This window comes from Trachemys scripta, chromosome 5, assembly GCF_013100865.1.
Source record: "Trachemys scripta elegans isolate TJP31775 chromosome 5, CAS_Tse_1.0, whole genome shotgun sequence".
NCBI lineage: Eukaryota > Metazoa > Chordata > Testudines > Emydidae > Trachemys > Trachemys scripta.
This window is the reverse complement of record NC_048302.1, coordinates 97161748-97182404: the sequence shown is the minus strand read 5'-3', so window position 1 is coordinate 97182404 and position 20657 is coordinate 97161748. Positions and strand designations below refer to the sequence as shown.

General features: G+C 43.1%; 1 protein-coding gene across 2 annotated transcripts; it reads right to left on the bottom strand.

Moving 5' to 3' along the window:
* Window positions 1-12442: 12442 nt before the first annotated feature.
* On the bottom strand, window positions 12443-20126 carry LOC117878499 (toll-like receptor 1). Of its 2 annotated transcripts, none has more exons than XM_034772733.1 (2): window positions 20044-20126; window positions 12443-14540 (listed from the first exon to the last, which is right to left on the bottom strand). In XM_034772733.1, exon 2 carries the CDS (start codon window positions 14471-14473, stop codon window positions 12509-12511), a length of 1965 nt encoding a protein of 654 aa, XP_034628624.1. In that variant the 5' UTR covers window positions 14474-14540; window positions 20044-20126; the 3' UTR covers window positions 12443-12508. The 2 variants fall into 2 exon arrangements, with proteins under 2 accessions (XP_034628624.1, XP_034628623.1); XM_034772732.1 differs by having other exon boundaries at window positions 20063-20119.
* Between the last annotated feature and the right edge of the window lie 531 nt (window positions 20127-20657).

Below are 20657 nucleotides of genomic sequence, written 5' to 3'. Positions count from 1 at the left end.
AGAGGGAGGCATGAGAAATAAGCTGCAGCACAATTAGAGGAAGCACGGAGACAAGGCTTCTCCTGGTGGAAGGCTGCTCTCCTCTCTATAGGGAAAACAGCCAGGTTAACTGCTGTGTTTGGGGAAGGACTGGCAACCAGAAGCAGCATAGTGAGGGAACGCCCCAGAGAGGGGGCAGGGAAAGGTATTTCTTTTGTGTTGTGAGTATGGGTTTTTTGTTTCACTTAGGAGAACTACTCAGGCCTTCCCTGAATATTGAATATTGAATACTCTGAATATTGAAAAATTAACCAGAGTGAAGAATATAAAACCTCCGGAGTAGAACGGACTTACTCCAGGCTCCCACACTGCCAAAGGGAGAAATGCTGCAGCCCAGGAAGTGAAGGAGGTGCCTTGCCACAGTTTGCAGAACATTAACCAAGATGGAACTTGACCATTAGCAGTGGGATTCATCCAAACACTTTGGAAGAGGCCCATACAATTTGTTAGCGATTGCAAGTTGCTAGGGCATTGGGTTGTATGTCTCAGGCAAGAGAGTGTTTGCTTACTTCTCCATAGCCTTGCTGATTGCCATCATTTAGACCCCTGTGTAAGGTGTGAAAAGTGGGTGTAAAATGCCATCATGAATGTAAGCGGGTGGAGAACTCTGATGTAATAGAATTTTACACCAACTTGCACAGAGCTAAATGTCTACACAAGAATCACAGTGCTAGGGCATTGACTCTGAAGGGAAAGTGTCATGTATTGAACCACCACCACTTCCTCTTGGCTTATTATTTTATACAGATGAGTGTTACAGGAAAACCTCTATTCAAAGGTGAAGAAAATGCAGCTCTCCACATAAAAAGTATTAATAAAACACCAATTTTACTAAGATCTTGACATTTCCTCCCTGAAGAATGCCTAAACTCTTGCAGATTCTGCAACCCAGATTCTGCTGGTGTGCAGTCAAGCTTTATCTCTGCATCATTTGGGAGTTCTATAGCACTGAAGCTAAGCAAGAGCTGAGTTTCACATAGTGCAACGTGAGGGTAAACCAAGAGCTTTAGTCAGCCATAGTTCAGACAATCTGGCTTGCACTGCATAATATTTTAATGACCAGAATGGCAACCTCCTCCTTACGCATATTTTCCTATTCGTGTGAGTCTTTAATGCCTTTATGCACTGGTTCTGTTTGTTTGTAAACTATATTATTGCTACTGATGAAGATGACCATCTAGACACCAGGAATCAAGTTTGCTGATAATGCTGTTTGGCTACTGAAGGCCTGTGTATATTTATAAACTTCCTCTTTCTGATAACTGGCATGCTTCAGTAGTTACCACTTTCAATGCAGTAATATATACAGACTTCCTCAGTGTGCACAGAAAGTGGGTGAGTCTGCTGACCAATATGTTTCTACTTTCCCAGACCTTGTGGGTAAGTGCCGCTACAGGAATACATGATCAGCGGCCTTCCCATGGAGAAAAGAGTCATGCCCCATGTAAGTGAGCAATTTCTCCTTGGACCAAAATTAATTTTACAAGAAGCTGTATAAGTGCTATAAGTATAAGTATAAGACCCAGCAAAGTCTTCTGTGACAGAGGCTAAAATAATTGCTCAAAGGACTACAGTTTCCACGTGGAATCAGGGAAGTAAATTGGATGCAAAAGCACAGCACATATTTTAGCTTTTTTGTCATGCCTCTGGCACATAGTATAGGCAGGAGAATAATGACATTTGAATGGACCCCTAAGCACAAATTTAAATTTCTCCCCACTCCTACTTACAAGCATTCCCTTCCTATGCTCAGCCACTCAAAGATTTTGAACAGTATTAGTAACCTGGCATTAGATATTATTGCAAATGATCACTTCAGTAAAGTCCCAGAACTAGCTTTTTGTTCCCAGGTTACTTCCACAATGGTAAGTAAACTTTTGTTAACAATTTTCAGTCCTGAAAGAAACCAAGAGAGTCAATATCATCTATAGAATGTAATGAATTCCTGGGGAGAATTATGAACCACCGACTATCTGCCTTTATCCTCAGGCCAATCAGGGAAAAGAATATGATGAATTCTTAAAGCTCCATACACCACACCGGTCATTTAACTGAGCTTTGAAAAACTATTTGCACATTGCGGACCTAGACAAAAAACTATGGGATTTTCACATAGAACTGTCAAGCAAACCAACATACAAGAAGTGCCAACTGCCTCCTGGAGAATCTTTGAATGAGGAGTACACAGACTAAGTTAAATGGGATAGTCTCCAAAAGCTAAAGGGCTAAATTATAGTTGGCCATACACTGATGCACAAGTGGGAAAATGTGCAGAAAGCCATTCTTTTTGCATGAATGCAGAAAGCAGTCACAATTTGGCAGCAGGCACTAGCTGGGATAAGGACAACAGAAGTACCATGCTCAGAAAGGGGTGCGGGGCTGAATTGGGCAAGAGCAAGGGTACTGCATTACCACTTGAAGCATGGTATAAATACCTAAATTAGGTATACAAAGAGACCACTTTACATACTAGCAGAGAAATGCTGGAAAGCACAAGGTACATCTTTTTAAAGGTTTAGAAAGCACAAGTCTTCATTGCACTCATCCAGGATTACTTCTTCACAGAATATGCAGAATAAATGTAGACCAGTAATATATACACTTAGTACTTTAAAAGGGCCAGTTTCACACAGCTAAAACCAATTGTGAGTCAAATCAGTTGGCAGGAAGAATTTAATCAGAAAAATTTCAATAATCACTAGGAATTGTTTAAGAATACTTTACTAGATGCCCAAAAATCCACAATCATAGAAGAAGGCCACATTGGTTTAAAAAAACAACCCAGTTTGGAAGGCAAGTGATGGTAGCTATAAAAATTAAAAAATCATATATAACAAATGGAAGAAAGGGGAAGTCAATAGTAATGAATACAAATCAGAAGCTAGGAATTGTAGAAAATTGATAAAGGAAGCAAAGGGATATAAAGTGAAATCATTGATCAGCAGCGTTAAGGACAATATGAAGAAGTTTTTAAGTATATTAGCAGAAAAAAGAATCCTAACAATGGTATTAGTCCATTACTAGATGGAAATGGTAGAATTATCAATAATAATGCAGAAAAGGCAGAAGTGTCCAATAACTATTTTGTATTTGGGAAAAAATAGATGTAGTTTCATCATATGATGATGATAACATTCTTTCCATTCCATTAGTATCTCAGGAGCATGGGTTCACCTCCAGCTCCCTAGGTGAGACTAGTCACCACATGGTCAGCTCTGCTAGTCCAGGGAAGCTGCCTGCGGAGTGTGTGACTGGAGGCTGGGCTAGGAGGCTACAGTTTGAATGTTAGGGTAGTTGTATAACCTACACCTTGAGCCCTGCACCCCTTTGTGGTGAGAGGAAATCCTGGGACCAACGCAGCCTGATTCCTGCTTGTGGAGGATCCCTGACAGCAGACCGCAGCCCCTCTGCAGTGACTGAAGAGTCCAGCGTCATCTTCAAACCTGAAGATCATTCATGGAGTTCGTGAGTGCATCATTTTTTAGTTAGGGAATTTGTTTTGGGGACCCCCTACTCCCTGAACTGTGTCCTCAAGCCAGGGAGTAAGGGTTTGAGGATTTTATAACCTGCTGCTTATTATACCTGTGGAGGGATTCACCACCTCCTCCACTTTTGGGTCCTTTGGGCTGTACTGAACCCAGTCAGCCACACTGCTAAACCACTGCAGAGAATTTTATAGGTCATCAAGGGCCCCAGCAAAGGGTACCAACAGGACACTAATTTTACACTTGTTACATCAAGTCATGGGTATTTTCAGTGTGGGCACCGGTGACCCTAAAAATAGTGTTTCACCCTGTTATGTTGTATTTGTTGCCTATTTAATATAATTATTGTGTTGAATATATTTTTATGTGTTGTGTTATTTCTTGGAAGTCTCCAATTATCTGGCAAGTAAGTGGGGATTACTCTGTAGTTAGAATTTTCTGCCCAAGCTGCCCTGGTGACCCTGCCAGGAAGGAGCGAGGTGGGGTCGAGGCACCGCCAAATAATTTCATAGGAAAAAAAAAAGAAAAAAGATTCACCCTGCTGAGTGGGTGGCGGGATCCAAAAGAACCCAGACCTGTCCATCAAAACCTGTAAGCGGATTGCCATTAAAGGAGGTAACCAGGTGGAGAGGGGCGCTACAGAGGCAAAAAGCATCCTTTAAAAAGTGGAAGTTAAATCCTAGTGAGGGAAATAGAAAGGAGCATAAACTCTGGCAAATGAAATGTAAAAATATAATTAGGAAGGCCAAAAAAGAATTTGAAAAACAGCTAGCCAAAGACTCAAAAAGTAATAGCAACATTTTTTTTAAGTACATCAGAAGTAGGAAACCTAATAAACAACAGTGGGGCCACTGGACAATTGAGATGCTAAAGGAGCACTCAGGGACGATGAGGCCATTGCGGAGAAACTGAATGAATTATCTGCATCGGTCTTTGCGGCTGAGGATGTGAGGGAGATTCCCAAACCTGAGCCATTCTTTTTAGGTGACAAATCTGAGGAACTGTCCCAGATTGAGCTGTCATTAGAGAAGGTTTTGAAACAAATTGATAAACTAAACAGCAATAAGTCACCAGGACCAGATGGTATTCACCCAAGAGTTCTGAAGGCACTCAAATGTAAAATTGCAGAACTACTAACTGTAGTCTGAAACCTATCATTTAAATCAGCTTCTGTACCAAATGACTGAAGGATAGCTAATGTGATGCCAATTTTTAAAAGGGCTCCAGAGGTGATCCCAGCAATTACAGGCCGGTAAGCCTGACTTCAGTACCAGGCAAACTGGTTCAAACTATAGTAAAGAATAAGATTATCAGACACATACATGAACATAATTTGTTGGGAAGAATCAACACGGTTTTTGTAAAGGGAAATCATGCCTCATCATTCTATAAGAAGTCTTTGAGAGGGTCAGCAAGCATGTGGACAAAGTGTACTTAGATTTTCAGAAAGGCTTTGACAAGGTGTGGTGTTTAGATGCTGCTGTAATTATTAGAACTGGGAGCACTGGCTGTTGGGAGTCTGAAAGGACAGGAAACAGGAAGGAGTGGGGAGGAGTTAAGGAGGCTGAATGAGAGTTACAGAGGGTGCAGCAGCAGTTTGGTAAAGAGGTTTCCACGGTAAAATAAAGTCCTGTTGAAGTTGTTAGTACCTTGCCTGGTTGATACAACATTTTGGCAACAAGGATGGCTCTTCTGCCTCTAAACCCACCTGCACCCTTTCTGCAAAGCCCAGGTGAGCCTCCAATTGCTCTTACTATCTGGATCCATATGTTTGAGACTTATCTGCTTGCAATCAGTGCTACAGAGATTTCTGAAGTAAGAAAGTGTGCTCTGCTAATCCACTGCCTTGGAGCAGAAAGGCAGCGTATATTTTACACTTTTCCCCTTGCAGATGAGAAATATGAGACTGCGCTCACTGCATTAAAGAACTTTTTTGTGCCAAAAGTGAATGTAGTAGCTAATCCCTACAGATTTCGCCAGCATGAGCAGAAACCAGGGGAGACTATAATGCAGTATATTGCTTCCCTGAGGAGTCTGATTGTAACTTGTGACTTTGGGAATATGGCAGATGAGATGATTAGAGACCAGCTCATTGAGAAAACAACCATGTTTCTTGTAAGAGAACACTTACTTCTAAAAAAAGAAGAACAGGAGTACTTGTGGCACCTTAGAGACTAACAAATAAGGTGCCACAAGTACTCCTGTTCTTCTTTTTGCGGATACAGACTAACACGGCTGTTACTCTGAAACTTGTCACTTACTTCTAGAACCACAACTTACACTAGAAAAAGCAATAACCATTGCTACTCAGATTGAGTCAGCTACAGCTGAAGCCAAAATAATGAGCAGAGATACAGAAGGCACAGTCCAAGCTATGACTCCTTTGCAGAAAAGTTCACTATCTCTGCAGACAAACAATTGCAAGAGGAAAACTAATGAAAAGCCACTGAATCAGCAAATTCAAAATACAGTAAAAGCATGCTTTCACTGTGGATCCCCACAACATCTTGCAAGCTACACAGGATGTCCAGCAAAAGTAGCACAGTGCAATCATTGCAAAAAGATTGGGCATTTTGCTAAAGTATGTCGCAGTAGCCAGTTCAATCAACAGGTGCATGCAGTTACAATACCAGATATTACTGTGCTGAGTGTGGAGAAAATCACTACTGCACATATTCCAGAACAGATAAAGTGCACTGCAAACATTTCCGCCATACCCTTAGGCAAAATCACACTCTATTCAGCTATTGTTGGACACTGGCTCAGCAGGATCTATACTACCTGATTCCATTTATTTGCATTACTTTAAAGATGTGCCTCTTACTGAACCCAAACTTCAGTTGGTGTGCTATTTGAAAAAACATATTTCAGCACATGGCTGCCTGCCAGCAATAGCAACAGAGGGTAGGGTTACCATTCGTCCGGATTTACCCGGACATGTCCTCCTTTTTGTGCTAAAAATAGCGTAGGGGGGGGGAATTTGTAAAGCACTCACAATGTCCGGGATTTCCCCCTCCCCCGGCACAGCAGAGCGAGCGGCTGGGAGGGCTGCAGGAAAGTCCCGGGCTGGACTCCGGAGCAGCTGGAGAGGAGCTCCGCCCTGCATTCTGAGCAAGTGTCTCAGCACAAAGTGCAGCCCTCCCCTTTTGCAACTGGGAGCGGTTTCTGCCATGCAGCGTAGCAAAACGGGAGCGAGAGCACTTTGTGCTGATACAAGGGCAGCTCTCCCCTGCAACCCGGTCCGGACCAGAGACCGGGTTTTGTTGTGCAGGGCCAGGGACTGGGTTTTGTTGTGCTGGGGAGCTTAGCCACGTGTCCGGCTCGCACAGAGCCCAACACCCTGTTCTGAGCAGCAGGGTAAGGGGGGGCAGGAGAAGGGGCAGGGAGGTTCTGGAGGGGGCAGTCAAGAAACGGGGGGGGGGGCTTTTTGGGGGGAGTGGAGAAAGTTTTGGGCAGTCAGGGTACAGGTAGGGGGTAGGGTCCTGGTGGGCAGTTGGGGGGGGTCTTAGGAGGGGGCAGTTAGGGGACAAGGAACAGGGAGTCTTAGGTAGGGGGTGGGGTTCTGGAGGGCAGTTAGGAGCAGGGGTCCCAGGAGGGGGCAGTCAGGGGACAAGGAGCGGGGGGTAGGGGGCTGGGAGTTCTGGGGGGGAGCTGTCAGGGGGCAGGAGTGGGGAGAGGGATCGGAGCAGTCAGGGGACAGGGAGCAGAGGGGTTTAGATGGGTTGGGAGTTCTGGGGGTGGCTGTCAGGGGGCAGGAGTGCGGAGAGGGATTGGAGCAGTCAGGGGACAGGGAGCAGAGGGGTTTAGATGGGTTGGGAGTTCTGGGGGGGGCTGTCAGGGGGTGGGGAGTGGTTGGATGGGGCGTGGGAGTCCCAGGGGTCTGTCTGGGGGTGGGGGTGTGGATAAAGGTTGGGGCAGTCAGGGGACAAGAGGCAGGGAGGCTTAGATAGTCCTGGGGGGCAGTTAGGGGCAGGGGTCCCAGGAGGGGGTAGTCAGGGGACAAGGAACGGGGGGAGGGTTGGGAGGTCAGGGGGGGCGGGAAGTGGGAGGGGCAGGGCTAGGGCGGGGCTCCTCCCGTCCTCTTTTTTGCTCGCTGAAATATGGTAACCCTAACAGAGGGTCCTGTGGCACCTTTAAGACTAACAGAAGTATTGAAGCATAAGCTTTCATGGGTGAATGCCCACTTCATCAGTCTTGCCACAGGACCCTCTGTTGCTTTTTACAGATTCAGACTAACACGGCTACCCCTCTGATACTTGCCAGCAATAGTTACTTTTGATGATTGCTGTGTAACTGCAGAGTTCTACATTGTCCACAAAGGCACTCCTATCCTTGGCAGAGATTTATTGGCTGTTTTAAATCTCAGGGTAGTTAATGGACAAATTGATCTTCCTCGGCAAAGCACTGTTGCGGCACACACACCAGTTTCAGTTGGGACCCAACACCAGGTTTAGGAGAAACTCGGCTGTGCTTATGGGTTTCTACATAAAGTTAAAATGCGGAATAATGTGATACCTGTATGACAGAAATTATAGCTCTTACCATTTTCAGTCAGGGAAGCTGTTTCAGAGGAACTTAGAAAACTTGTTCAAAATGACATTACTGAAGAGATTAACTCCTCGGAATGGGTTTCACCTATAGAAGTGATGCAGAAGAAAGGTGGAGGCATTCGCCTTTGTGTGCGCTTAAGGGAGCCAAATAAAGCTATTGTGATTGACAGCCATCCTCTTCCTCACATAGAAGAAATATTTGCAGAACTCCAAGGAGCAAAGATGTTTTCTACTCTTGATTTGCAGAGCGCATACCACCAGGTTATGTTGCACGAAGATAGCAGAGACCTCACAGCATTTATTACACGTGAGGGACTTTTTCCCATCCCATCTCCTAGAACTAGAAGGGGCCCTGAAAGGTCATCAAGTCCAGCCCCCTGCCTTTACTAGCAGGACCAAATACTGATTTTGCCCTAGATCCCTAAGTGGCCCCCTCAAGGATTGAACTCACAACCCTGGGTTTAGCAGGCCAATACTCAAACCACTGAGCTATCTCTCCTCCTTCATTTTAAATGTGTTCCATATGGTCTCGCATCAGCCCCAAGTGCCTTCCAAAAAATGATGTCATTGATTCTGAAGAATCAACATGGAGTTCAGTGCTATTTGGATGATATAATCATGTTTGGAAATACTACTGAGGAGCATGACAATAACCTGCAGTCTGTACTAAACTGCATCAGCAAAGCAGGCCTCAAGCTCAAAAGGTCCAAATGCAAATTTAGACAAACTGAACTCTCCTTTCTGGGGCATACAGTTTCACAGGCTGGACTAAAACCTGATCCAGATCATATCCTGGCAATTTCAAATGCTCCTCCTCCAACAGATTTGCAAACCTTATGTTCCTTCTTGAGTCTTACCTCCTGGTATGCAAAATTTATTACAAATTATGCTTCTGTCATTGAACCATTACGAGAATTACTATGGAGAAGTTCAACCTTAGTGTGGACAACGGATGCACAAGCTAGTTTCGAAACGGTGAAAGACTTGATTGCACATAATCCAGTACTTGCACTATTCAGTCCCGCATTGCCCACAATTCTAACTACTGATGCTTCTGATTATGGACTTAACTCAAAAGTAACCATTTAAACAAGCCAAACACTTTTATTTTATTTTATTTTTTAAATAAACAATGTTAAAAATGTTTCTTTAACAAGATTTGCGGGATTTGTAAGTGTTGTTTATTTCCTAATAATTCAGCCCGTGGAATTCATTACAGACATCCTGGAGAGTTACAGATTTCACTCTGTAGTTATATAAAAAACAGGAAGTAAAATCTCTAGAACAGACTGCACACTTCATAATGTAAATCTGGTTTATTAGCATAAATGTACTGATGCACTGGCATCTGTGCAAAGGACAAGCATTTCTTGGTATCTGATAGTATGTGGAATTAAGGAAATAAGGAATAAGTTTGGAATGAGGCTTCTACTTACCATGTATAAAATCTGGAGCCAGGTGGTCTGGAGTGAAATTCTGGCCCCATTGAAATCAGTGGGAGTTTTGCCATTGACTTCAATGGGGCCAGCATTTAATACCTGGCGTCTGCTTCAGTGAACACTACCACTTGTTGGGTGATGATGCAGTAAAGGAGATCAGAAGGTGTTAAAGTTTTATTATTGTATCTGTTGTGAGCCAGATCCTGTCACATATACAGTAACTCCTCACTTAACATTGTAGTTATGTTCCTGAAAAATGCAACTTTAAGTGAAACGATGTTAAGCTAATCCAATTTCCCCATAAGAATTAATGTAAATAGGTGGGTTAGGTTCTAGGGGAAAAAAAATTTTTTTGCCAGACAAAAGGCATTATATACATTTTAAACAATTTTAAACAAGCAATTTAATACAGGTATAAGTTTTAAACAATTTTAAAGAAACAATTTAATACTACAATCATCACTGCTGAGTATGAAGCTTGGTTGAGGTGGTGGAGTCAGAGAGTGGAAGAGGATGCATTATCTTGCTGCTCCTCTTGCTGTTCTTGCAAGCACAGGCACTGACTTTGCCGGGGGCAGGGGGCTCAACTCTCAGCCCATCCACTCCACCCCTTGACCCACCTCTTCTCCCTCCCCCACCTCCTCCCCTTTACTTCGCACGCTGCATCCTCACTCCTTCCCTCTCCCTCCCCTCCCTTCTGAACGCCACAAGCCAGCTGCCCGGGGCAAGCAGCTGGTTTGCGGTGTCCAGGAGGCAGTGGAGGGAGGGGGAGCCTGCGTGCCAAGTCCTCACTTCTCCCCCCTCCCTCCTGCCTCTTAAACACCGCAAGCCAACTGATTGCCGCGGGCAGGAGGCAGGGGGAGGAGGGGGAAGGTGCTGATCCACGGGGTCTGCCGGCAGGCGGGAGGCGCTGTCAGGAGGGGGAAGGGATGTAGGGAGGCTGCCAGCTGTGGAGAAAGTAGGCAGCCAGACAACATAATAGTGGAGCATTGCACAACTTTAAATGAGCATGTTTCCTAATTGATCAGCAACGTAACAACGTTAACCAGGACAACTTTAAGTTAGGAGTTACCGTACAGTGCTGTGGCTAACTGAGAGTTGCAGCCTCAGGCTCTGTTTTGTAGCAGCATTAAGGATTTCTTTCTCACCAGAGAAAGGAGTATTCTGGACCAGGTTCCAGAGGCAATCTCTCAAGCCCAGATGGTTATCCCCTGCAAGGTCCTCTGGTAGACAGACAGTGAATAACGGTGACTTGAATAACATGTTACAAACTTTCAGTTTGAAACATCAGTGCTAAACCATATAATATTTTAGTCATGGGTGACTAGCCCCCTGCCCTGCCTCTTCTGGCTAAGGCCCCGCCTTTTCCGCCCGAATCCCAGCCCCAGCTCGCTGCTCTCAGGCCCTCCCCAAGTTCGGTCCTTCTCTCCCATGGCTCCGCCTGGGACGAGAGGGGCTGAGAGCTCGGTCAGGGCCACAGTGGGGCTGGGAGCTCAGCCCTGGCAGGAGTCGAGCTCTCAGCCTCGGCTGGGACTGCAGTGGAGCTCCCAGCCTGGAGCCCCTCCCTCGTCCCGCCCCTTCAGCCCACAGCCCTGCCCATGGCACCACCCCATTCTGCCCCTTCCCCCGCAACCCTACCCCCATTCCATCCACAGCCCCATCCCTGTTCTGCCCCCTCCCCCACGACCCTGCCCCCATTCCACTCCCACTCCACCTCTTCCCACGACTCCACCCCCTGCTTGCTCCACCCCCACTGCAGCCCCGAGACTGGAAAAGCTCTCTGCCCTAGCCAGGCCCTGGGGCCATGGTGGGGAGCAAGAGATCCTCCAGCTCCATGGCCATGGCAGGAGGAGATTTTTCAGGGGGCCCCAAATCCGCCACTGCCCCGGCAGTGTGAGGTTTGGGGAGGTTTAGTGATAGAATTGGTTACACTTTGATTTAAACCTTCTGATGAATTTCTGGCTTGTGTTTGTGGATCTGTACTACCGCTTATACATTGGTTTTGAATGTTTCAAAACCTATGACCTACATTTTCAAAAATGATTAGTGATTCTTGAAGCTTGTTTTTGGGTGCCCAACTTCAGAAACCTTAAAAAAGTACTAAACACCCAGGCTCTGAACACAGAAACACTTCAAATTACTAGCTACTTTTGACAATTTAAGATTAGGGTTTTTTTCCCTCCTAATGGAGTGGACTTCCCAGATACCAGGAATCAAGCTTTGCTGATACACGGTCTGGGTGCTGGAGGTCGGCATACACTTCCCTTTTCCACTAAACAAAATGTTATTGCAACTTGAAAGAACTTTCAGAGTGAACATGCTACTATATACAAATGTTATGTGCATGAACCGTGGATGAATCTACAGACCAATATGTTGCTACATAATGATATTCTTTTAATCTGTCTATATGGAGATATACCTGATGAGGTGATTCAAGACCTGATCAGGAGAAAAAGTAATCATTTGGCTACTCTCTATATGTTTAGCTCTTTTAATGTTTCTTCATAAATCAATTCCTCCAGCATGCTGACCACTTCTATTGCTCAGAAATTCTTCCAACTGGTCAATGTCTTCCAGGTAAGATGGTGGCCGGAACGGGACACAGTATTCCAGAGGTGGTCACATTAAAGCCATGTAGGCATGATGCTTACCTCATGCTCTGTTGCATGCCTCTGAATACAGTAGGTTATCCAGAATTGGACTGGCTTTTATTGCAGTAATATCACATTCCAAACACATATCTAATTCACTGGCTACTAATATCCTTAGGTATTCTTCATCTATACAGCTTTCCCAGTTTCTAAGATGACAATTTTTTCCTATAAGTTAGGGGGCAGCTTTGATAACTACATGGAAACTGACTGGCAGTGTTTTTTAAATGGCCTCTACCATAATAAAGGAAACACTCTGACACTTAATCATTATAATCCAATGTTTATTATTTTCTCAGAATAAAAAAACAATTTAAATAAAAATAGTTCTTAGTCTGTTTCTACACCACATTGGCAGATATTGGCAGGTTAATGTTAATAGCCACCTTAAGGTTAGCCCAGAAAAGGCCATGTTTGCTTTTCTCCTTTGGCCACTCCAAGTATGTTCTCTTTGCCATGAGAGCTTTCAGCTTGTGATATCTGGCAGGAATGAGATACTGTGGGATTGGTTCCAGTAAAATGAGGATTAAGCTATTGGAACTTTCACTAAATAATTTGTGATGGGCAAAGGAAAGCTCATAGTGGCACCATTCACTCTGCACAAAATTGGGAGACAAAACAAAGATTGATTTGTGGCTTTTCTCAATGCAGTTTATAATGTTCTCAACTATGCTTTTGCCAGGAATGAAGTTCCTCTCATGTAGACAGATCTGTACAGACCCATCTTCCTTCTCCAGGTTTGGGATCAGATGATTCTTCACCCAGAGGGAATCCCGTTCGCTGTATGAAATAAAAGCATGAAACTGTAAAATGCTTTGCAGATCTTCAGGGTGACTTTTCCGAACCCTACGTTTTGTTTGTGTCCACTGCCACATCATCTTCAAATACCACATTACGTCAAAATAGATACACAAAAAGGATGTCACAGCCACTACCACCACTGTAACAACTAGAGCTATAACAAGCAAGAGAGTTGTATTGCAAGATAGTTCAGACAACTGAAAGTCCTTTAGCTGGGTTCCCTTTAAGCCGTCTGGATATTCGCACACATAAGATTCTGGCCAGCCAACCAACCTTCCGCCTGATTTTTTTTCAAAATTAACAAAGTCTCGTAATTCACAAGAACATTGGAATGGATTATGTCCTCCTCTGAGCTCTCTGATATTTTGACAACTATGGAAGAAGTCAGATGATGGGGTGAGAATTGAATTCTCTTCTATATTCAGGAATTCCAGACCCCTATAATGACTACATCCAGGCAGCTCAGTTAACCTGTTAAATGCAATATTTAGCTCTTTCAAAGCTTTCAGTTCAGTAATGTCTTTGGTGACAGTTGTAATTTGGTTATTTTGTAGATCAAGTATTTGGACATTGATTGGCAAACATCCAAAAACTGAATCTGTCAATTTGTTTGAGGACAAATTCAGTTTAGCCAGAGTTTCAACCCAGTGGCAGTGGTTCTCATTCTCATCATAATACAGCATATTCCTACTTATGTCCAAGTGTTTCAGTAATTTCATTTTATTCGTCATTGAGCTCACCTTGGAAAGTTTTTTTAATTGATTCCTCTGTAGAATAAGTGTTTCCAGGAGATCTAAGTTATTACAGCCTTGAAAAACCATGTCTGTCAAATCATTGTTTGAAAAGTTTAAAAAGCGAAATTGACTTCGTTTGGAAGGGCAAAGCATATGTATTATCTTTGAATCAGATATTGTCAAGGCTATAATGTTCATCTCTGAAAATATGCAGTATAGGTCATCCTGTGAAAAATAGAATATTTGAATGGAAACATTCGATATTATCACTGCTTTCAGTGAGGTACCATCATAGTTGAAGGATTGCTTGTTAATATTTGACATCAGTTTCACCTTGAAGATACTGAAATATTCAGTGGATGTATGCCACACAATCTGAAGAATTTTAATAAAGTTTTCCCAGGATGTTGTAATATTGTTCAGAGCAAGACTTTTTAATCCTGAGGTTTTGTTGAATTTTGACAATAATTGTATTAAATCACTGATTCCATTCTCTGGGATATTTGACAGTACTAAACTGTCCGAAGTATTGTGTTCCACATCCCAACTGGGATGGTTTATTTTGTTATCTGCTGATGCAAACTGAAGCCTCTTTGTGTGTGAGAGTGGCAGGCTCTTGGTTTCATAATCAGAATGGTCTTCTAGTAAGCTGCTGGAATAGTTTGCAATAAATTCATTTTCATCAGATGGCTTGATATTGTTCCAAAGAGTTAATGTGAAGACACAACTACAAAAGAAAAAGTTTGTGAGGGGTCTTCTGTTTTCTGCCATGTTGTTTTGTTATTCTTTATAGGTGCTTGTTGCCCTTCTTCAGCATTTCTCCATATTGGTTCTAATCCTATAAAAGAATTCACATTAAATCACTATAGTAATGACTAAGTGAGTGTCCAACATAAGTGTTAGTGTCTAATTCTGGAAGGTGCTGAGTGTCCTTCTGATTTTAAGAGCAATGGAAGGCACTCTGCCATTCAGGAGAGGCAACACACATTGATGTTAATTCATTTACTGTCTGTTTAAGAGGGAAAAAACACAATTACTACTTTTTAAACTCTTACTTTTTAAAACATTAATATAATTGTAAAATGTGTCTGATTGACAGTTCAGGAGACTGAAATCTGCTGTTTATGCATGAGCAGGGACAATGCAAGCTTCCTCAGAATTACAAAATGCACCTCGCTTTTGAACTGAAGGGATCAACCCTAGGAATAAGAGTTTCCGTGGTCATCCAGTCCTTGGGTTCTTTGCTGAGGCTGCCAACAAGGACATCAATTAATCTCAGTAGATGGAGGTTTTGTCACATAAACCTCTGTCCATTAGGAACTGGATTGAGACCAACAACTAAGTCATTTCATATAATCTATCAAAGAGCTATCAGAAAGCAATACTTGTCTGCCACCCTAGGCTGGAGGTAAAAGGCTAGCTGGAGGGAAAATGTCTCAAAGGAGAATAGGCTCTATCCCATTCCCAGTCCCACAAACCCTCCTTGAAATTATACTTTATTACAGGGTGTGACGGGGCAGTCCCGCCCCGCACTAGTCCCAGCGACGTCAGACCAGTAGCTCTGACGGAGGAAGTCCCGCCCGGTTCGTACTGGGCATGCTCCAAGTGCTCTGGGAGTATAAAAGGAGGGAACTCAGCTCAGTCTGAGCTGGCGGCCACAGGGGAAGGACCTAACTGGAAAGCTCCTGTGGAGGACCAGCCAACACTCTTGAAGCTGCTGGGAACGGAGGCTTCTACAGGCCGGCACGAACCCCTGCTGCAGGAGGCAATGGACCTGGAGACCCACAGAGAACCTTGGGATTCGTGGGAGACCCCAACTCCCAAGCCGGTAGGGAAGCGACCCAGGGGGAGGTGGTGTGACGGACTGGTACCTTGCCCCTGGTGAGCCTCAGCGTGTTCCGGTAGGACCCCCCTGCTGAGCCAGTAGTAAGGTCCTACTGCCCTGCAGCAAGGACTACTTCTATGGACTCTGGCCACTAGGTTGTGCTGCCCTGCAGCGAAGGCTTATTCTATGGACTCTAGCCGCTAGGCCATGCTGCCCTGTAACCAGGGGCAATTCTATGGACTCTGGCCTCTAGGCTGTACTGCTTTGTAACGAGGGGCATAAACCCTCACACAGGGGTTCTCGACCTCTTTCTTTCTGAGCCCAACCCCCCACATGCTATAAAAACTCAATGGCCCATCTGTGCCACAACAACTGTGCCAGCATTAGGGGGCAGCAAGCAGGGCAACTGCCCATAGCCCCATGCCACAGGGGGACCAGAGAAGCTAAATTGCTCAGATTTTGGCTTCAGCCCCAGGTAGCGGGCTTGTCGCCCCAGACCTCAGCAAGTCTAATGCTGGCCCTGCTTGGCGGACCCCCTGAAGCCTACTTGCAGCCCCCCAGGGGGCCCTGGATGCCAGGTGGAGAACCAATGCTTTATTAGACGTAACATACTGACATTCCTTGCCAAACCTTTACTTATGTTAACAACTTTTAGCAGATCACTAAGTAACAGAGGATCAACTTATTGACTTACACCTTTTAAAAAAAATATGTTGAGCCAGAATGAGAAACAAATTAGAAATCTTGGGGCTAAGAGGTGCAGCATTTTCACCTCCAGAGACCTAGGTTCAGGTTTAACTTAGGCTGGGTCTACACTACCCGCCTGAATCGGTGGGTAGAAATCGACCTCTCGGGGATCGATTTATCGCGTCCCGTTGGGACGTGACAATCGATCCCTGAATCAACGCTCTTACTCCACCAGCGGAGGTGAGAGTAAGCGCCGTCGACGGGAAGCCGCGGAGGTCAATTTTGCCGCCGTCCCTACAGCGGGGTAAGTTGGCTGCGATACATCGAATTCAGCTACGCTATTCGCGTAGCTGAATTTGCGTATCTTAAATCGACCCCCCTCCCGTAGTGTAGATGTAGCCTTAGATGTCAAGTTAAATTTAGTTTGCTTTTATAATGGTAGTCCCCAGTGGATACCTGGGCATGGGTAGAGAATGGCAGTATAAATGCAATCCTCAGTATGGTATGAGACACTTAGCTATATGTTTCCATATTAGGACTTACTCCTGCTACTAGGCATGAGTACCTTGGATGCTCTGTACTACAGCTCAACAGGACTGGGCAAAGCAGCATTCACTGCCCTGACTTTCTTACTTTGTGTTTGTACGGACAACACTCCTTCTGTGCTGTGCAGGATCAAACCTTAAGTGAAATGCCCCCCTGTTCACATAAGTGATGCTACAGCACAGCTAAATAAGGCCCTGAAATGTACATTGCCATCTTTCTTTCCCTGCCCTTATTGCGAAGAAGGACTAGCTGAAAGGAGACTACATTTTCCAGGTGCTTTATTAAAATAAATCCTCTTCTTTATTCCTGAATGTTGATCATTAGAGTCAAAGTATTTAAATATACATTCGTACATTCTTTGTCCACTTTCTCATGCCTAGAGTTTCTTTTTGAGTCAGAATGCTCTGTAGTACAATTACATTTATAAGAGTTAAAACACATCTGTGATCTTTAGGGTCTATAATTAATTGAGAACTAACATTTGACAGAGACGTGGTCATGGCACTTTTCATTCTGAATGAACCCAAAGCACTTAAACTTGATAAGCAGAGGACCAGTAAAATGCAATCACCTCCTACCTGATAGGCTGCAGCCAGATAGGCAACCTATATGTGTGGTAGTGGTGAGGAATTTAAGCCAAGTTCACAGGGGCAAATCCCTACTGTGTTATAAGGATCCTATGGAACTTTATATTCACGGAGAACAGACAAAAACTTGATTTTTAAGGTCTCATCCAAAAGACCATTTACCACCCACCCAAAATAAATTGAATAAAACCCAATGTTAACTACAGATTGTTGTGGTTGAAGTCTTCTACAATGGCTGAATGGAATTGCAGTCAATGCCCTCCCAGGCAGTCACACTAGCCCAGTGGTTCCCAAACTGGGGTTCGCGAAATGTTACGGGGGGGGAAAATTCTCTAATGGTGGTCAGAGCCGTCCCTAGGGATCCTGGGCAACGTGGGGCCAGCAGCCCGGAGCCCCTGGACTTCCAAGAGCTAAGCAGATCAAAGCAAGCATAGCTATCACACTGAGATTTAAACTTCAAGACTCATTATAAGAAATGGAAAGGGAGGTGGATTTTTTTTGCTGTTTTTAAAATTAAATAGGCAGCTAGTATTGCTTTTAAAATTATTATGAACAATTTTAAGCTTTGTTATAACGTGTATTGTTTGCCTGGACTGCTCAAGACCTGAATGCTTGTGTAGCAGGAACTTTTTGAGTTGGCTTCTTAAATGCCTTCATGCTGTTTCACATCTGATACTCCTGGATGAAACATAGGATCCTTGTCTTATAACAGGCTTATTCAAAGTGATACAAGCGACAAAAGTGAGATCTTGGAAGAGTGTTGCTGTTTTCATAATCTAATAAAAATACTGTAATGATAACGAATAATTAATAACAAATAGTATGTAATAAGCATGTCATAAAAACAAATTTTATATTTCCAAGATCACTGCTTTTATAATTTATACTCAGGTAAAGGAGAAAATCCCTGGAAATATTCATTTTTATGAGGGGGTTCGCGAGACTTGACATTTTAGTGAAAGGGGTTCACAGGTTGTTAAAGTTTGGGAACCACTGCGCTAGCCATATCTTTATCTATCTATATTACTGGTGTAAATGCAGCAAGGAACTACTCAAGTGTGGTGGCAAAGAAAAGCCCTTCCCCCACCGCCCACCAGAGACATGAGACAGAGGTTTTGGGAGAGTACTTCCAGACTGAGTCTGTGAGGCCAAGAAAGCTTACCAGTTCTTGGCTTTGTATAGTATTTTGGTTAGGGACAGTGTGGTGTTTAAAATCAGAATATATTAAATTTTATTCAATTTTTATTCTTAAGCAAAATTTTCAACTATTATTTAATCCAAAATTGTTGCATTTAGTATGAAATAAATGTTCATTTGACAAAGGGTCAAAGTCTGAGCTATTAAGATCAAAACAGATGTTGGGAGCTCACTTCTTGTCATGTGTTCATTTCTCACTCTGAGCTTAGGCAGCACCTGATCAGCCCCTCCCAGGACCGGACTCTAAAACAGGTATAAACCTGGCACAGCAGGTGAGCGGATCAGAGCAATATGATTGACAGGCTAACAGAACAGCGAGGAAAACTGGTGACTGACATAGCCGACAGTAATCTTCAGCAGGCAGCTAGCTAAACCCAGAGGAATGCAGGCAGAAAGAGACTAAAAGCAAACTTTGCTTCTGTTTTCTGAAAGAGACAAGCTTTCGAGCTCCAAACCACAGAGCTTTTCTTCAGCTCAAAAGCTTGTCTCTTTCACCAACAGAAGTTGGTCCAATAAAAGATATTACCTCATCCACCTTGTCTTGCTCAAAAACAACGAGGAGTCCGGTGGCACCTTAAAGACTAACAAAGTCTTTATTTGGGCATAAGCTTTTGTGGGTAACCACTTCTCCATGCATCTGAAGTGGTGTGTTTTGGTTTTTTGGGTTTTTTGGGGTTTTTTTACCCACAAAAACTTATGCCCAAATAAATCTGTTAGTCCTTAAGGTGCGACCGGACTCCTCATTGTTTTTGTGGATACAGACTAACACGGCTACTCCTCTGATACTTGTCTTGCTCATATCCTGTGACCAACACGGGCACAACAACAGCACTGCAAACTGTTGTTTTCTCCACACATGAATTCCAGGCACTCCTGATATCATGGATTCTTGTCATAATTGAAAAACATTTTAAATATTTAAGATTAGAACTCTATATTAATACACAAAATATATGGAATATATTGAAAAGTCATATAAGCATGACCATGTATTTTGTAAGATACCATTATAAGACACAAGCCTGACGTAAAAATATATAATTGATACAGGTAAAATATATTGTTGCTTTGTCTCCAATCCTGAAAACACACATGTGCACAAAAATAGATTTAGCTGAATTGGTAGAACTCTCTAATATAGACACATTGATACCAGTATAAAGGTGACAGTCCTGTGGCACCTTATAGACTAACAGACATATTGGAGCATAAGCTTATGCTCCAATACGTCAGTTAGTCTATAAGGTGCTTTTTACAGATCCAGACTAACACAGCTACCCCTCTCATACTTGACAGTATAAAGGTGTTTATATCGCTATAATTTGTTTCAGTTAATTTACTGAACTCAAATGAGGCTACGCTAGTCACTCACAAAGATTAGAAAACAAATAATAAACTTTAGTTCATAAACGATTTACAAAACATTTCTCATTTTCTGAATAAGATGCAGAGTACACAACACTTTAAGTTAATCAGAGGTCTATTTAAAACAAACATACATTAATAGTTCTTTCTTACCAGGAAGTCTTGCTGCACAAATAAGCTGAAAAATTATACAGGAAAAGACAAAAAGCAAACTTCCTGTAACACTGCCCATTTGAATAATGACATTTAACACTCAAACCTTCCAAAAGTTGCTTGTGCCATCTAATGACTTCTTATGAAATTACACATGTATTTTCCACAAATTGATGTTTTTCTAGACATTATTGATAACTTTTGCTCATTTAATTATATTATTGAACTGCATGTTTTCATGCTTTGCGATAGCCTAAGTAGGATAAATTCCTTAATTCTCATTTCAACCGATCCATCAATTGCTTTCCCTTTCTACTGAATTTGTTTTAAAATAAATTAAATATTTCTTCTGTTGAACAAGTTTTACATTGACACCCAAATATCTTCTCCTGGAACTAAATAGTAATACAAGTCAAAAAGCATGATTCTGATTCTGGTTTTGAGCATTTTGTCATTTTAGTTGAAATAGTTTAGTTGTAAGTTCCTGTCATAAAATGGTTTCTAAAAGTACTTTTTGTAACATTTAAATTGCATTTTGGTCTGAAAGGAAGAATGATAAATCTTTTACTTTAAAGGCATCACAGTGCTAGCTACA

Coding starts and splice junctions, on each gene's coding strand:
- LOC117878499 (XM_034772733.1), bottom strand. CDS start 14,473: ATGGCAGAAAACAGAAGACCCCTCACAAACTTTTTCTTTTGTAGTTGT.